Source organism: Callithrix jacchus, chromosome 9 (genome assembly GCF_049354715.1).
Source record: "Callithrix jacchus isolate 240 chromosome 9, calJac240_pri, whole genome shotgun sequence".
Lineage (NCBI taxonomy): Eukaryota > Metazoa > Chordata > Mammalia > Primates > Cebidae > Callithrix > Callithrix jacchus.
This window is the reverse complement of record NC_133510.1, coordinates 98,117,440-98,134,808: the sequence shown is the minus strand read 5'-3', so window position 1 is coordinate 98,134,808 and position 17,369 is coordinate 98,117,440. Positions and strand designations below refer to the sequence as shown.

Genomic DNA, 17,369 nt, shown 5'->3' with positions numbered 1-17,369 from the left:
CTGGTATTATAGGCGTGAGCCACTGCGCCTGGCCAGCAATTGATTTAATCTTAAAACATTAAGTGTATTTCACTCAACTTGTAACTCACATTCATATGTCTAAAAAGTAACCTGGTGATATTTTTCATAATAAGCTATCAGTTATTATAGTAAAATGACAAAAGGAATTTTGGGGAGTGGTTTGAACTCCTTGAATTACTTACAACACCACTGATCTTGAGTACTTCTATTAAATTGAGTATAATTATCCTATGGAAATAGTGGAGATGTTGAAGAAACCAAAAATAAGGCCTCAGGAGGTTTCCGTTTATAAAATAAGTGATTTTTATAGTATAATATATTCACAGCCACATTTTCCTGTGATCTGTATTGAGAATCAGTTTCAATGTAACAACCACAAGATTCTTTTTAATTAGAATAACTTGATCTAGCAATCAAGGCCATTATGCAGACTCTTATTTTTTATCCCTATCTAGATGATTCATAGATCTTATTTATGTGTTGATTTAATCATATGAATAAGGACTAAGTGGTAATGATGGAAAAATTCTGTTATATGGAAATAAAAGCTATTCTAAAAGTAGAAACTGGCATTAGGTTATATTTTTATCTCAAAATATAAAAGTTGGTAACTAGGAAAAAAAAAAAAGTTGGTGACCAAGTCCTAATATTACAGAGAGAAACAGATAAGCAACATTAATCATTTTCTAAAATCAAGATTATTTTGATCACTAACTTTGATTGAAGGGAACGGCAAATTAAAGAATCTTACTAAACAGTGCATGGTTAGTACCATTTGTATTTTACAAGCCTTCTGTATTTTACAAAGGTGTTGATTTTCAGTACACAGTTAATATTGTTTATATTTTACAAGGCTTCTGTATTTCACAAAGGTATTGATTTTGTGTTTTAAGATTTGTAGTTTCAGTATTTAGAGGAATTCAGTTGTTGGTTTCAAGTTATCACTGTATAATTTAGGTTAAGTAACTAGATGAGTAGTGGTAGATTCCATTGCAGGGTAGTGGAGAGAACTTGGCATTATTTGCCTGGAATAAGTGTGGCAGCAGTCATCTCTACCTAGATTCTTAAAATATAACCAAAAGCTCCAAGCCCACCACCATTTACCACAGGAGATTTTATTTATTAAATAATGTAACCAATAGCTTTCCATTAAATGCTAAGCCAGAAAGCTGAATCTTTTAAATTACCACTGAAACATAATATAATGTTTCCTGGAACTTTGTGATTTTGAAGCCTGTAACTTTGTGGGTTCATTGCCATATCATTGATATTTTTCCCTGAGGCTAGTGCCTTCAGTATTAACAGATATGGGTGGCTCAAAAATTAATATTCCTTTATGAAAATAAATAGTATAAACAATTATATAATCTCTAATTGTGAGTCCTATGTACATATTTTAATGAACGTTAACAATACAGGCTGGGTGTGGTGGCTCATGCTTGTAATCTCAGCACTTTGGGAGACCAAGGCAGGTGGGTCACTTGAGTTCAAGACCAGCCTGGCCAATGTGGTGAAACCCATCTCTACTAAAATTTCCAAAATTAGCTGGGCATGGTGGCATGCATCTGTAATCCCAGCTACTCAGGAGGCTGAGGCAGGAGAATCACTTGATTCCAGGAGACAGAGGTTGTAGTGAGCTAAGATCATGCCTCTGCACTCCAGCTTGAGTGACAGAGTGAGACTCCACCTCCAAAAAAAAAGCAAACTCACAAAATAGTGCAGTAGTTAGAGAAAAATACCTGTACTTATTTGTAAAAGAAATTAACACATTAGTGTTTTGCAAGTTAATGCTTTTTTAAAAAATGGAGATTGAGGTCTCACTATGTTGTCCAGGCTGATCTCGAACTCCTTGCCTCAGGTGATTCTCCCAACTCAACCTCCCACAGTACTGGGATCACAGGCATGAGCCATCATATCTGGCCTTTTTTTTTTTTTTTAACGTCAACACTTGTGTTGCTTTTTGAATGCTTTATTGATAATCTTAACTACAGTCTCCACTGAGCTCTTTTTGCTTCTTAAAGGAAAGATATTTTGAACATAAACTACAATAGTCATTTGTTTTCTTTTCCTTACAGGAAAAACTGGTAGCAAACATGCCCTTACCATCCCAAAATATTAACCTTAAATGGAGGCGTCTATACTAAGAAATTTGACTTTAGCATTTTACTTGCTAAATTGTGTAATGAGGTATAAAGGAGCATAAACGTTCAAATTCTGTTTTGATGCATCTGCTGGCTTTTATGTCTTTGGACCAAGTAACCTAAATTAAATGAGGCTCAGTGTCTGTAAATTAGGAGCAGAAACACTTGATTATGAACTACACCACGTAGGTGAGATAATGAAAGTAAATGTATCTAAGCCATTGCCTGCTGCAAAGTAGATAATAAAAGGTCATTTTTCTTCATTCTCTTGAAGACTACCTTTTTAGAGTGGCCTGCTGTTTTTCTTTCCTAATGTAATTGAACTTTTAAAAAACATAGCTATACCATAAAGATTTTTGGTTTGGGGGTTTGGATAAATGTAAATAGATATCTTTCTGTAGTTGGTTTCTACAGTCCTTTGACTTATCTTTTGGAAACACAATATTTTGGTAGGCTGTTTCTCATCTGCCACTTGTGTCTTTTTTCCTTAGTAATAGTTATGGTATTCTTATCCTTTGCACTTATACTCCTTTTTTCTGGGCTTCTCCAACAATGCCAAGGTATTTTCTTACTGTAAGATGCATAATACAGGCCTGCTCTGATTTTTTTTCCCGTCGCTGTGTTTACTAGTAAACTACTTTGGTTAGCTGTTTCCTCCTTAAAACTTCAGAATCAGGCCAGGCATGGTGGCTCATACCTGTAATCCCAGCACTTTGGGAGACTGAGGCAGGAGAATCACTTGAATCCAGGAGATGGATCACAAGGGTGGATCACAAAGTCAGGAGTTTGAGACCAGCCTGGCCAATATGGTGAAACCCCGTCGCTACTAAAAATACAAAAATTAGCCAGGCATGGTGGCACACACCTGTAGTCCCAGCTACTTGGTAGGCTGAGGCAGAAGAATCGCTTGAATCCGGGAGGTGGAGGTTACAGTGAGCTGAGATCGTGCCACTGCACTCCACCCTGGGTGACAGAGTGAGACCCAGTCTCAAAAAAAAAATTAGAGTCAGGGGTTTAAAGTGAAAACTGAATTGACTCTAACTTCCTTCATGTTAGCTTTTAACTTTTTTTTAAATGTTTAAAGTAATATTGAAGTATAGGACTATAAAGTAAAATCTCACTCATCAGAGGTAACTAACCCTACTGTTAACAGTTTTGTGTTCTACGAGAATTTTTCCTTGAGATATTTATTAGACAAAAAGGTACACATATTTACACATTCTATTCTTTGCCTTGCTTTTTATACTCATAGACTTCTTCCTGTGTTCGTACACGTAAATTTACCCCATTTGTCCTTACGGCTTCTTTTATAGTATTCCATTTTATGCACTTATTCCTTATTAGGAGACATTTGGGTTGTTGCCGGTTTTCTGTTACTATATACAGTGCTACAATGTGCGTTTTGTGGCATTGTATATGTATTTTTGCCCACTTTTGTTAGTATAGTCTTCTTAGTATAAGCATGCATTGCTCTAACGATGGCTATATATTCTGAGAAATGCATCATTAGGCAATTTTGTCATTATGAACATCATAGAGTGTACTTACACAAGTCTACTACACATCTAGGCTATATGCTATAGTCTAGTGCTCCTAGATTACAAACCTGTGTAGCATGTTACTGTACTGAATAACATAGGCAGTGGTAACACAATAGTAAATGTTTGTGTATCTAAACATAGAGAAGTTTACATAAAAATATAGTATTATAATCTTATGGGACCATCATTGTATATGCGGTACATTGCTGATCAAAATGTTGTGCTATGCATGACTGTATTTCTATAAAATAGTTTCTTAGAGGTGAAATTGCTGGGTCTAAGAAAGTGTACAGTTTAATTTTTCATGACTACTACCAAATTGTTCTCTGAAAAGATGTTGATCCAGTTTATGCTCATGTCAGCAATTATGAGAATGAATGCTTATTTCCTCACCTCTTCCTTAATTTTGGATTTTTATCCATATTTAATGAAAATAGTATCCTTTACCTTTATTTCCTTTGATTTTGTTTAACTAAGATTGATATTTTTAACCATTTTCTATATGGAGATTGTAAAATACTGGTTTTCTTTGCCTTTAAATTTTACTTTCCAATGATAGTTTCTTGTGGCAAGTAATCCTTCTCAGATACTGAACAAAAAAGAGATCAGCCTGGAATTAAAATTTCTCATTAATAATTCTCAGAAAAAACTTGCTGTGACTAAGCAGTGTTAGCATTTGTTTCAAGTATGTTCAATTATTTAATAAAATGTAATGTCATAAATAAGGCTGTGATTCTTAACAAATGATTTCTGTTAAACACACTGTTAAAATTAGGATTTTAAAGCTTTATTTATTAAGAAAAAATATGTAAGTACCATTCATCAGGTTGGACATAATTTCCTATAAGGATGTTCTCAACAACTTAAATCTCTCCAGGACGATAGGATAGGATTTAGTAATTCACTCAACAATTTTTTTTGAATACCTATTGTATGTCTGTTCTCACCTTAGCACATTTGCCCTTGTTTTCCCTGGGATACTATTCCCCTAGATCTTTCTGGTTTTTGGTTTGTTTTTTTTTTTGTTGTAATTCTCTACCATCTTTCTCCACTCAAATGTCACCAACCTCAAAAATGCCTTCTCTAACCACCCTTACCTGAACCTTCCCATTTTCTAATATACATACTTTATAATAATGTAGAATTTATATTACCTAAAACTAACTTAATGTATATATATATTCATATATGTGTATGTATTATCTATATAAAATAATATTATATGTTTGTTATTTCCCCTCTTTTTCATGAATGCAAACTTAATCGACTTAATTGCTATTTCTCTAGTACCTAGCATATACCTCTCAATTTTTTTTATTTATTTTTTTTTTTTTTTGAGACTGGGTCTTCTTGTGCCAGGTTAGAGGCTGGAGTGCAGTGTTTCTTCACAGATGCAATCATGGTGTGCTACCCCATCAAACTCCTGGCCTCAAGCAATCCTCCCACCGTAACCCTCCTGAGTAGCTGGGACTACAGGCATGTGCTATAGCACCCAGCTAATTGTTTTTTTTTCTCCTAAAATTGGTTGCTTGCCTATTGTAAAATAATTATAGAGGCTGGGAGCGGTGGCTCATGCCTGTAATCTGAGCACTTTGGGAGGCCAAGGCGGGCAGATCACCTGAGGTTAGGAGTTAAAGACCAGCCTGGTCAACATGTTGAAACTCTGCCTCTATTAAAAATTCAAAAATCAGCTGTGTTTGGTGGTGCATGCCTGTAATCCCAGCTACTTGGGAGGCTGAGGCACAAAAATTGCTTGAACCCAGGAGGCAGAGGTTGCAGTGAGCTGAGATTTGCCATTGTACTCCAGCCTGGGTGACAGAGCAAGACTCTGTCTCAAAAAAAAAAAATTCGAACTGCCCTTTCTTTTTAACAATATTTATCTGTACTCAGAGCAAAAGAAAGCTTGGAAACAGTGGTTGTTGCTGGTCTTTTTTTTTTTTTTTTTAATATATGTGTTTGCTTTTATTTTAAGAACAATTTTTATTCCATTTCTATGAAATGTAAAGTTAAAGCCCCAGCTTGTTTAGTTTGAAATATTACTTGCAGTTGTTCTTATAAACTGGCTGATTGATACTGAGCTAGCTACTATTTAAATGTCTAAGCATTTCTCGTTTCTTATTTTGTTATCAGCTATACAAAACACAGACTCGATCAGATCTTTTCTAGAGTAATTTTAGTTTAGTTATGTTATTTTTAAATATTTGGACTAGAAGTAAGGTTTATAAAGCTTATTTTAATAATATCTGATTTGTGCTTTTATTACTGTTTTTAATAGGCAAGAAAACAGCATATTACTGGTGAAAGCTTACTGGAATGAACTTTTTACTCTTGGTCTTGCCCAGTGCTGGCAAGTGATGAATGTAGCAACTATATTAGCAACATTTGTCAATTGTCTTCACAATAGTCTTCAACAAGGTAAAAAGCACCTTCCTTATTACCTTTTCCAGGATGTAGGAGGCATGAGTTTCATTGAATGTTATGACTAAAGTTAGATATCTAATAATTATATTAGTGTTTTAGGTACCAAAGCTCTTCTTACTTTAGATAGTTTTTACAATTTTATAAATTCACGGGTCATCTAAAAATATTTAAAGAGAGTACAACAAAATTGAAGACAGTATACTTAAGCCAGGCTATTTCAGACTAGGCCTTGTGAATTTTCGTGCAACTGTCAAAGAATCCAGGGTGAGCGCTTCTGTAGAGGTGATCAAATATTTAAAATATATACTGCTCAACAGTTTTTAAACTGCCTTTCTTTATTATAGCCCTCTGAATCCTAAGATAGATTGATTTTTTTATCAATTCATCAGGGTGTATTCTTTCACCTAAACAGTTCTGAAGAGTGAAGGAACAATACTTTTTATTCTATTTTTCCTTTCCTAGATGCCAAGGTAATTGCAGCTCTCATTCATTTCACGAAACGACCACTCACTGACTTAGAAATGTTTAACTATAGAATGGCTTATGATTACCCCAAACAGTGCCCCATTAACAAATGGGGAAAATTGCCTTTGAGCTCAGGAATAATTTATAAATTGGAGACTACCTTTTAGTTCCCTAGTACATTCTATTTCTTATTGTTTTAGATAATTTTTAAGTCATTTGCTTCTTCCTTATATTTAATAGCAGAGGGGTAATCACCTTAAAATGTCATCAAAAATAGATATACCAGAAGGCAGCATCACATTCCCATTTTACTTATGGACTCCTACCCCTGGTTCATGTCTTACATGCCTGTAACGGTTATAAAGCCTACCTTCAGGAAAGCTGTGGTTGACTAATTACTAATGGATGTGTTTTACATCTGTCCCTCAGCTATAAATTAAAATCTCTTTTTCCCCAAAGTCAATAACACACTTTTAAGTATTAAAATCTTTATTGTAAAACTTTATTCTGCTTCAGTTTTCTTTCTTCTTAACAATATTTTTACTACTTATTTGTTTTTATTATAGTAGTCTTGGTAGTAAAACATGTAGATGGTCTTGCTCATTTTTTCCCAACCAATATAAGTTTAAATAAAGTCCTATTAACAAAATTTGAGTCTTATTCTAGTTTTGCAGTGTTTTAGATGGTTATCTTTACATTCTATCTTCTCAAAGGTGTATCTTGAAAGCAAACATTTCAGCCAGGCGGGGTGGCTCACACCTGTAATCCCAGCACTTTGGGAGGCTGAGGTGAGATTGCTTGAGCCTAGGAGTTTGAGACCAGCCTGGACAATATAGTGGTACCCCACCTCTACAAAAAATTTTTAAAAATTAGTTGGCCATGGTGGCACATACCCGTAGTCCCAGCTACTTAGGAATTTGAGGCAGAGGATTACTTGAGCCCAGGAATTTGAGGTTGCAGTGAGCTATGATTGCACCACTGCACCCTAGCCTGGCCAACAGATTGAGATCCATTTCTTTTTTTTTTTTTTTAAAGGAGCCATTACATTTAAAGTTTTCTTCCTTTTTTTAAAAAAAACAATTCAGGTACCATAAACATTCAAATAATCCATTTTTTATATATAACTTTTTTCCAAAAGCAATTACCATGAGAAACTAATTCATTTTTTAAAAGTACCTTTGCAACATCAAAAGAATTAAGATGAAATATAAACCTGGCTAGGTGCGGTGGCTCACAATTTGGGAGGCTGAAGCAGGCAGCCTGGCCAACATAGGGAAATCTTGACTCTACTAAAAATACAAAATTTAGCCATGCATGGTAATGTGCACCTGTAGTCCCTGCTATTCGGGAGGCTGAGGTGGGAGAATTGTTTGAACCTAGGAGGTGGAGGTTGCAGTGAGTCAGGATCGCCCACTGCACTCCAGCCTTGGGCGACAGCGAGACTCTTGTCTCAAAAAAAAAAAAAAAGAAATATAAACTTTTCTACTTAGAATTTTTATACAGATTATATACTAACAGCTTGTTGTTGAATGAACAGTATCTTAAGATGATTAGTTTTAGCTATAATTGCAGAAATACTGAAATTTAAACATTTCTATATTGGTTATACTCAAAGCTTAAAATTCATGAGAGGAAGGCCAGGCACAGTGGCTCATGCTTGTAATCCCAACACTTTGGGAAGTATAGGTGGGCTAATCACTTGAGCCCAGGAGTTCAAGACCAGCCTGGGCAACATGGTGAAAGCCCATCTTTATGAAAAATAAAAAAATTAGCCGGGCATAGTAACATGCACCTCTAATCCCAGCTACTTGGGAAGCTGAGGCAGGAGAATTGCTTGAGTCCAGGAAGCGGAGGTTGCAGTGAGCCAAGATCACCCCACTGCACTCCAGCCTGGACAACAGGAGTAAATCCTGTCTCAAAAAAAGTTTAAGAATTAGAAAATTTTTCAAAATTCCTGAGGGAAATATATTGGATGAAAGTAGTTGTTCATTTTAGACAAAAACTAGAAACATTTGTTTATTTTTAATTAAAGATAAAATGTCAACAGAAAGAAGAAAATTGTTGATGGACCACATCTTCCGACTACAGGAGTTTTGTAACAGCATGGTTAAACTCTGCATTGATGGATATGAATATGCCTACCTGAAGGCAATAGTACTCTTCAGTCCAGGTATATAAACATTTACTATTCATTCAAAATAAAATGTTTCAGGATGTGGAGAAATAGAAACCCTCATAATGTGCAAGTGGGAATGTAAAATGGTGCCGTTGCTTCGGAAAAGAGTTTAGTAGTTCTTCAAAAGGTTAAACATGGAGTTATATGACTCAGCATCTTCACTCTTGTCAGCCCAAGAGAAATGAAAATACGTATCTGTGCAAGAATGTGTATCAATAGTCAGAGCAGCATTATTCATAATAGCCAAAAAGTGGAGACAACCCAAATGTCCTTCAACAGATGAAGAAATAAATAAAATATAATCTATACATACAATGGAATATCATTAAGGCATAAAAAGGAAGGAAATTCTAGTACCTACTACAACACGGATGAACCTTTAAAATGTTCTGCTAAATGAAAGAAGCCAGTCATACTTTTTGATTTCATTTACATAAGATATGCAAAATAGGCAAACCTGTATAGACATAAAGTAGGTAAAGTGGTTGCCACAGGCTAAGGAAAAGGAAGAAATGTGAAGTGACTGCTAATAAGTAAAGTTTTTTTTTTGGAGTGACAAAAATGTTCCAAAATTAGATTGTTCTGATGGTTGTACACTCTGTATATATAGTTTTTGAGTCTAACTCTCACCCAGCCAGGCTGGAGTGCAATGGCACAATCTTGGTTTACTGCAATCTCTGCCTCCCGTGTTCAAGTGATTCTCCTGCCTCAGCCTCCACAGTAGCTGGGATTAGAGGCATATACCACTACGCACGGCTCATTTTTGTATTTTTGGTAGAGGCGGGTTTCACTATGTTGGCCAAGCTGATGTTGAACTCCTGACCTAAGGTGATCTGCCGGCCTTGCTTAGCCTCCCAAAGTTCTGGGATTACAGCCGTCAGCCACTGCACCCAGCCTGAATTGCATACTTTAAATTGGTGAATTTTAACGATGTTAGACATTTATTGGGGTATGAAAAGGGAGGTTGAGAAGTCAGTGAAATAATATGATAGACTTTGGCAGGGTGCAATAGCTCATGCTTGTAATCCCTACACTTTGAGAGGCCACGGTAGGAGCATTGGTCAGAAGTTTGAGAAGTCTGGGCAACATAATGAGACGTCTTCTCTACAAAAATCAAAATGGAAAAAATCAGCTGATGTGCTGGTGTGCACCTGTAGTCTCAGCTACTCAGGAGGCTGAGGTGGCAGGATCACTCGAGCCTGAGAGTTTGAGGCTGCAGTGAGCTCTGGTCACGCCACTGCATTGTAGCCTGGGAGACGGAGAGAGATGCTGTCTCAGCAATAAAATATAAAAAATAATATAGACCTCTATTTCTGTTGCCACATCAAGGTATATAAGACATTATGAAACCATAAATATCATCTCTATCAAAAAAATTATAATAGAAATATGAAACACTAAGCATTTCAGTGGTCACTATAATATTTTGCAAAAACAAATTTTAAAAGAACTTCATAAAAATTATGCCTTGAATTCTTAGGTGTGTATTTTTAGGCGTTACTAAATGGCAGAATGAGAGATGAGTATTACTATGATGCTGGGTTAAATTTCCAAACATCTTATATGAGTTACCAACAAATGGAAAAACTGGTCTCTTGTTTCCTCCAGTTTACAGTTTTCATAGATGATAAAATGATGGTAAACTCTCAATGATCAATTTCTGAATAAGAGAAATTGTTCTCTAAGTTAGGTTCTGTATTTTTCATTCAGATATATGTTTCTGTTCTTGTGCATCATAATAAAATTATCTGAGGAAACCTGCTTCTTTCTGCCAGTGATACATTAAAGCGTGTTGTACTGTTTCTTCTGATGTTTCTTGTGAGTTAGTAACATATGTCTCTATTCTTTTTTTTTTTTTTTTTTTTTTTAATAAAGATGGGGTTTCACCATATTGGTCAGTCTGGTCTCGAACTCCTGACCTCAGGTGATCCACCTCAGCCTCCCAAAGTGCTGGGATTACAGGCATGAGCCACCGCACCCGTCATATGTCTCTATTCTTATCACAATTTGTCACCCTCATTTTCCTTGGGTGAAAATTGAAAGAACATAGATTTGAAGTTTAAATTCTAATGTATTGATTTTAATTTTATTTTACGAAGTATTTTTAGGATTTTCCATTTGTTTTTAAAATTTTCATCCATGAGAACAGGGCTTTCCATATTCAGCATTTCTTAAGCAAGGCATAATTTTTATGAAGTTCTTTTAATATTTCTGTTTTTGTTAAATGTTACAATGATCATTGAAATGCTTATAGATTTCATATTTGTTATAATTTTTCTGATAGAGATGATATTTATGGTTTCATAATTTCTTATATACCTTTTTACCTAAAATTAATGGAATTTTTGTCTTATAAAAATATGGCATAGAATATAATCTGCAAATATTTCGTGGATTTAAAATGTCTTTTTAAGCTGAGTCATTTTAGCCTTTTGCTCTTGTTAAAAGCAAAGTTACCAAATACCTTCCTACTACTTTTGGAATGGTGAGAAAACTATTTATTTTGGTAACACCCACTTGTTTTTTATTAGTTGTTGGCATATGTATATGAGATGAAAAATAATTTTAAATATGTAAAATATAGTGCTTGGTGCATAGTAGGTGGGCTCAGTCAGTATTTGTGGAAAGAATGAGCCACACATTTTTTGATAGGGTTCTTTTTTGACTTAGCTATTCTTTCCATCTCCAGTGTCTTAAATGAACATTCAAAACTAGGGTGCCAATGTATTCTTTAATGTTTCAGATCATCCAGGCCTAGAAAACATGGAACAGATAGAGAAATTTCAGGAAAAAGCTTATGTGGAATTCCAAGATTATATAACCAAAACATATCCAGATGACACCTACAGGTATCTAGAGTTAAATACTATATAATTAAAATAATTTAAAAACCTTTTGTGGATCTGTTATCTCATTATTTCTAGTCTTACAGTAATTATGCGTTTTAGGCAGTCTTAACCTTTGAAATACTAATGCTATAAAAAATAGTATTGCATTGTTGCAAGTACGTTACATAAAACATTTCATCCAGTTCTTACATTTTATGTGAGGAGACTTCAACGCAGGCAGGTTAACTTTACTCAAGGTCACACAGTAAATGATAGCACCTGTCTGTGAACCCAGGTAGTCTGACTCTAAAATCCAAACTCTTTTTCTTCAGATAAAATAATGAATTTTGTTAGTAAAAAGAGGATAAAAAATAATCAGAAACCAGCCTAGACAACATGGCGAAACCCTGTCTCTATAAAACAATGCAAAAATTAGCCGGGGGTGGAGGCGCATGCCTGTAGTCCTAGCTACTCAGGAAGCTGAGGTGAGACTGCAGTGAGTTGTGATCGCTTTGCTACAAAGTGATCTGGGTGACAGAGCGAGACCCTGTCTAAAATAATACTAAAAAATAACAAACAATATTCGACTATTTTATAATTAATTTTGAAACATGGCTTATAAAATTCTGTCCAAGCTATTGCTTGCCAATGTTCTTTGAGAAAACTTTTTTTTAATAAGAGCCACTTTCTTTTTAAAGAGGGACATTATAGCCAAGGGGTTAAGCACATGGTTACAAAGCCAGAGTATCTGGATTTGAATCCTGACTCTGGCACTTACTAATTTCATAACCTTGGGCATATTTCCTTACCTATAAATGGAGATAATAATACTATTCACTTTTTACAATTATTTTAAGGATTAAATCAGTTAATATATGTAAAGTGCTAAGGACTGTGCCTATCATATAGTATAGGCTGTGTAAGTGTGTTTGCTTGTAATAAATAAAACATTTTATTAGTTTAGCATACTTCAAACTAGTAAAATAACATTTATAAATATAATAATTTTTTATATATATTAAAAATGTAGATTTATAAACCAGTCTCATCTCAAATATCAACCTTAGTTTATCTAACTTGTTTTCCTATCCTGCTTTCTACCAGTTCTGTAGATGCTGAGTAATTTGTGGATGCTGAGTAATTTGAGAAGTAGAGCACACAGCTACAGGAAGATCACTTCATCCTGGGGGCTGCTGGTCTCATTTGGTCTGAAGTGTTAAGAGTGCAAGGCCTTAGGACAGAAGGATAAACCCACCACAATCTTTTTGGAAAGGTGGTTTTGTTGTGGTTGTTTTTCAGCATCTTTAAAAGTTATTCTAGGCCAGGCACAGTGGTTCACGCCTATAATCCTAGCACTTTGGGAGGCCAGGGCGGGTGGATCACCTAAGGTCAGGAGTTTGAGACCAGCCTGGCCAATGTGGTGAAACCCCGTCTCCACTGAAAATGCAAAAATTAGCTGGGCATGGTGGCAGGCACCTGTAATCTCAGCTATTCGGGAGGCTGAGGTAGGAGAATCACTTGAACCCGGGATGAGGAGGTTGCAGTGAGCCAAGATTGAGCCATTGCACTCCAGCCTGGGTGACAGAGTAAGACTCGTCCAAAAAAAAAAAAACAAACAAAAAAAGGTCACTCTATACCTCATTTACAAATAAATTTTTTCTCCTTTGTGACTGCAACTCTTTCTCAGTTTTTCATGTTCTTGGTTACTTAAAAACAATACATTATCCTTGGATAGTAGTTTTCAACTTATAAGGCAGTTTCACACAAGATAGGGTCCTGCCCTAAGGAACCTCACCACCTGGCACAGAAACTGGCAGGGATCATTTCATTCATCCTTGCAACAGCACTGTGAGAGACAGTAAGTGGCATGCACACATTTATATAGGTAGTGGGCAGTTCAATCAAGATTTGAACCCAACGGTCTTGATTCCGTGTTCTCTGCTCTTCCAGTTAAACAACTGTTTTGCCATTTCCAGTAGTTTTCTTGCAGAGCAAAACCAGGAAAATGTCTTATGTTCTGACACAAAACATTGTCATTCTTAAAACCCAAAAGGAGTTACTAAGCCTTTTTTTTTTTTTTTTTTTTTGAGGCTGAGTATTGCTGTTACCCAGGCTGGAGTGCAGTGGCATGATCTTGGCTCATTGCAACTGCCGCCTCCCAAGTTCAAGCGATGCTTGTGATTATCTTGCCTCAGCCTCCCTAGTGTCTGGGGTTACAGGCATGTGCTACCATGCCCGGCTAATTTTTCTGTATTTTTAGTAGAGACAAGGTTTTACCACGTCGGTTAGGCTGGTCACGTGTGGCCAATTGTTTTTTGGTTGGTTTTTTTTTTTTGTATTTTTAGTAGAGATGAGGTTTCACCATGTTGGCCAGACTGGTCTCAAACTTCTGATTTCAAGTGATCTGTCTACCTTGGCCTTCCAGAGTGCTGCAATTACAGGCGTGAGCCACTGTCTTCTAGCCACCATTCTTAAATGTATAACTTGGCCTGGCACAGGGGCTTATGCCTATAATCTTAGTACTTTGGGAAGCCAATGCAGGAGGATTGCTTGAGCCCAGCATGGTGAGACCAGCCTGGGTAACATAGTGAGACCCTGTCTCTACAAAAACAATTAGCATGGTGGCATGGGGCCACAGCTACTTGGGAGGCTGAGGCGGAAAGGATCACTCGAGCCCAAGGAATTGAGCCTGCAGCGAGATCACACCACTGCACTCCAGTTTGGTCAGCACAGTGAGGCCCTCTCAAAAAAAAAAAGTTGTATAACTTGATGCATGGTTTCACAACTCAGCTCCGTGGTCCTTACAGCCAAGTGGAGGCAGTACACTAGCACTAAGAGCAGGGCTTTCCCCTGTGGAGTCTGTCAGACTGCATTAATACCCAAGTAATTGCCATTTACTGTAAGGCTTGAGAATACTAAAGTTTTTATTTTAACTTTTGAAAATATCTTTATTAAATTAGGCCACATGCAGAAATTACTCATACTTTTCTACTAAATTTCTTTCTGGTTTACAACCTTTTTCCTCACCCTTTTTACTTTCTTTAGGTTATCCAGACTACTACTCAGATTGCCAGCTTTAAGACTGATGAACGCTACCATCACTGAAGAATTGTTTTTCAAAGGTCTCATTGGCAACATACGAATTGACAGTGTTATCCCACATATTTTGAAAATGGAGCCTGCAGATTATAACTCTCAAATAATTGGTCACAGCATTTGAAAGCTGAAACTCCAAAGCTATAAACTTAACTGTTCTTTGCCAGAACACAAGACACACCAAATTGAACTCATTGCTTTTGGGGCATCTGGAAATTTTTACTTTAAAAATTAACCAAAATCCAAGATATTTTTATTTTAGCGTCCTTAAGAATTTTTGAAGTGACTGGGCAGGCGGCAGAAATTAAATGAATTTTTCTTCCTGATTCCTTTAAATCAATAAGAAACACTACAAATTGATTCTTGGTGAAGATGATATTTGAAGCTGTTACCTCTTGATTATCTAAACTAAGCTCTCATTCTATTATATAAAACAAATAAATTAGCCTGTCTTTTCTGAATTGTATTCTAGTCATATTTAACTTCATTATGAACTAGTAAAAATACTTCATGTCCAGAAATCCCTAACGAGGAGTTGGTTCCTTGCATTTTACTGTCATAATAATTTTTGTTTGTTTTAATTACCATATCAAAATAAGATTTATGCTTATTGGTATAATGACTATATTAGAACTGTAGGAAATAATTGAATATATATTTTTGTTTTCTGTAAATATCATGGTGTCCCTTAGCATATACCACTCTTATTGCTGGAGGTGAGATAGGCCTTTTATGATCTTAAGAGTTGACATTTTTAATGTATATTATTAGTTATAAGCACTTTTTATTTATATGGCAGAAAATTGTTTTTGAGAATAAGCTAGTATTGATATTTTAATATTTTTAGCTTACTGCTGTTTTTTTTGTTTTCATTTATAGAAATGGGATTTCACTGTGTTGCCCAGTCTGGTCTCAGCTCCTGGGCTCAAGTATTCCTGCCTCAGCCTCCCAAAGTACTGGGATTACAGGCGTGTGCCACTGTGCCTGGCCTACTGCTATCTTTTGAAAGTAATAGAGACAGCCGGGCGTGGTGGCTCACCCTGTAATCCAAGCACTTTGGAGGCCAAGGTGGGCGGATCACCTGAGGTCAGGAGTTCAAGACCAGCCTGACCAACATGGTGAAAAACCCGGTCTTAAAAAAAAAAAAAAGGTAAAAAAATAAAATAAAGATAATTAAAAACAAAAAAAGAAAGTAATAGAGACTAGCCAGGCATGGTGTCTCATGCTTATAATTCCAGCACTTTGGGAGGCTGAGGCAGGCAGATTGCTTGAGCTCAGGAGTTCAAGGCCAGCCTGGGCATTATATTGAGACCCTGTCTCTATAAAAAGAAAGAAAGTAACAGAGACTAAGTGAGCCCAAAATGTTTAACTATTTCAAAAAAGATATTAAAATTGTTGTTCTTTCATTCCATAAAAAGGATCTGATCTCTCTCTCACACTTTTCTGACCTGAATTAGAGCTTCCCAACCCTGTCATACATGGGTTTTAGCCAGTTTCTTTTAGGTCACTAAAAAAAATTCACCCAATTTGTCAAATAATGGGTTTTTCATAGCCAATCCATATTTTCAAGACAAGTTTAAACCTTATTTTGAAGGTACTGATAATTTTTAAAAATAAATCTGTGCTGATTTTTTTCACTGTAAAGCATGGAAAGGTTGCTTTAACAACAGTTTAAGAATCAGCCTGAAGCCTTCTGCTACAACAAATGCATTTTAGACTCCTCAAATGTCTTTGACAGTAATTTTTTTTATTTTTTGAGATGGAGTTTTGCTTTTCTTGCCCGGGTTGGAGTGCAATGGTGCCTTCTTGGCTTACAGCAACCTTTGCCTCCTGGATTCAAGCAATTCTCCTGCCTCAGCCTCCCAAGTAGCTGAGATTACAGGCATGTGCCACACGCCTGGCTAATTCTGTATTTTTAGTAGAGATGGGTTTCTCCATGTTGGTCAGGCTGGTCTCAAACTCCCAAACTCAGGTGATCTGCCCACCTTGGCGTCTCAAAGTGCTGGGATTACAGGCATGAGCCACCATGCCCGGCCAGTAATTTATTTTTTTTTTTAGCAAACCTGATACTGTTAACTATTTCTTTGCTCTGATTTCTTGATGAATTATTTTGGTATGTTTTTTTGATTTTTAAAACAAACTTGGATAATACATTGCACTCAGTACACTTTTTATAAAGATTTTTGCAATAGAAAAGCTGAGGTTTTTGTGGGGCTGCGGATTTTATTGCTTACTACTTTATATTAATCAAAAGTTTGAAAATATCAACTTACAGTCTTTACCAGTTTACTGAGGGAAATTTTTCCCCTATTTAACACATGATCTTAGTCAACAATTTTATTTATAATTATCACTAAAGAAACTACATTTAGTATAAAATACTCAAATGGAAAAATCAGTAGTTTATACCTTTATAAATACAACATAGTAAGCCAAGGAATCAGGGAAATAACCTTTTAAAATAATGTACTAATGGTTAATTAAGATGTTTCAGGTATTTTTTTCTGATTAAATTTGTTGTTATATCTGGAAGAATTTTTAAAACTATATTAAAATGTGATTTGCTTTACAAATTTCTGTATCTTACCAATATATTTGTAAATATATTCATTTTCCTATTCAATGATTGCTTATCCTTCGTTTGCTCTATTGTGTTTTTATCTATAGGCAAGTATAGATC

At 35.7% G+C, this 17,369-nt stretch overlaps 1 protein-coding gene across 11 annotated transcripts in view; it reads left to right on the top strand.

The window, feature by feature from the left end:
- NR2C1 (nuclear receptor subfamily 2 group C member 1) overlaps positions 1 to 15,881 on the top strand; it is a 53,922-nt gene extending 38,041 nt beyond the window's left edge. For 7 of the 11 annotated variants that reach the window (XM_078337086.1, XM_078337087.1, XM_078337088.1 and 4 more), the window contains 4 exons: positions 5,979 to 6,118; positions 8,622 to 8,759; positions 11,509 to 11,614; positions 14,639 to 15,881. In XM_078337086.1, the coding sequence (XP_078193212.1) occupies positions 5,979 to 6,118; positions 8,622 to 8,759; positions 11,509 to 11,614; positions 14,639 to 14,813 (559 nt within the window). In that variant the 3' untranslated portion in view covers positions 14,814 to 15,881. Of the gene's footprint in view, positions 1 to 5,978; positions 6,119 to 8,621; positions 8,760 to 11,508; positions 11,615 to 12,697; positions 12,867 to 14,638 lie in introns of all 11 variants that reach the window. The other 4 variants (XR_013522031.1, XR_013522030.1, XM_078337089.1 and 1 more) reach the window with 2 other exon arrangements.
- The last annotated feature ends 1,488 nt before the right edge of the window (positions 15,882 to 17,369 follow it).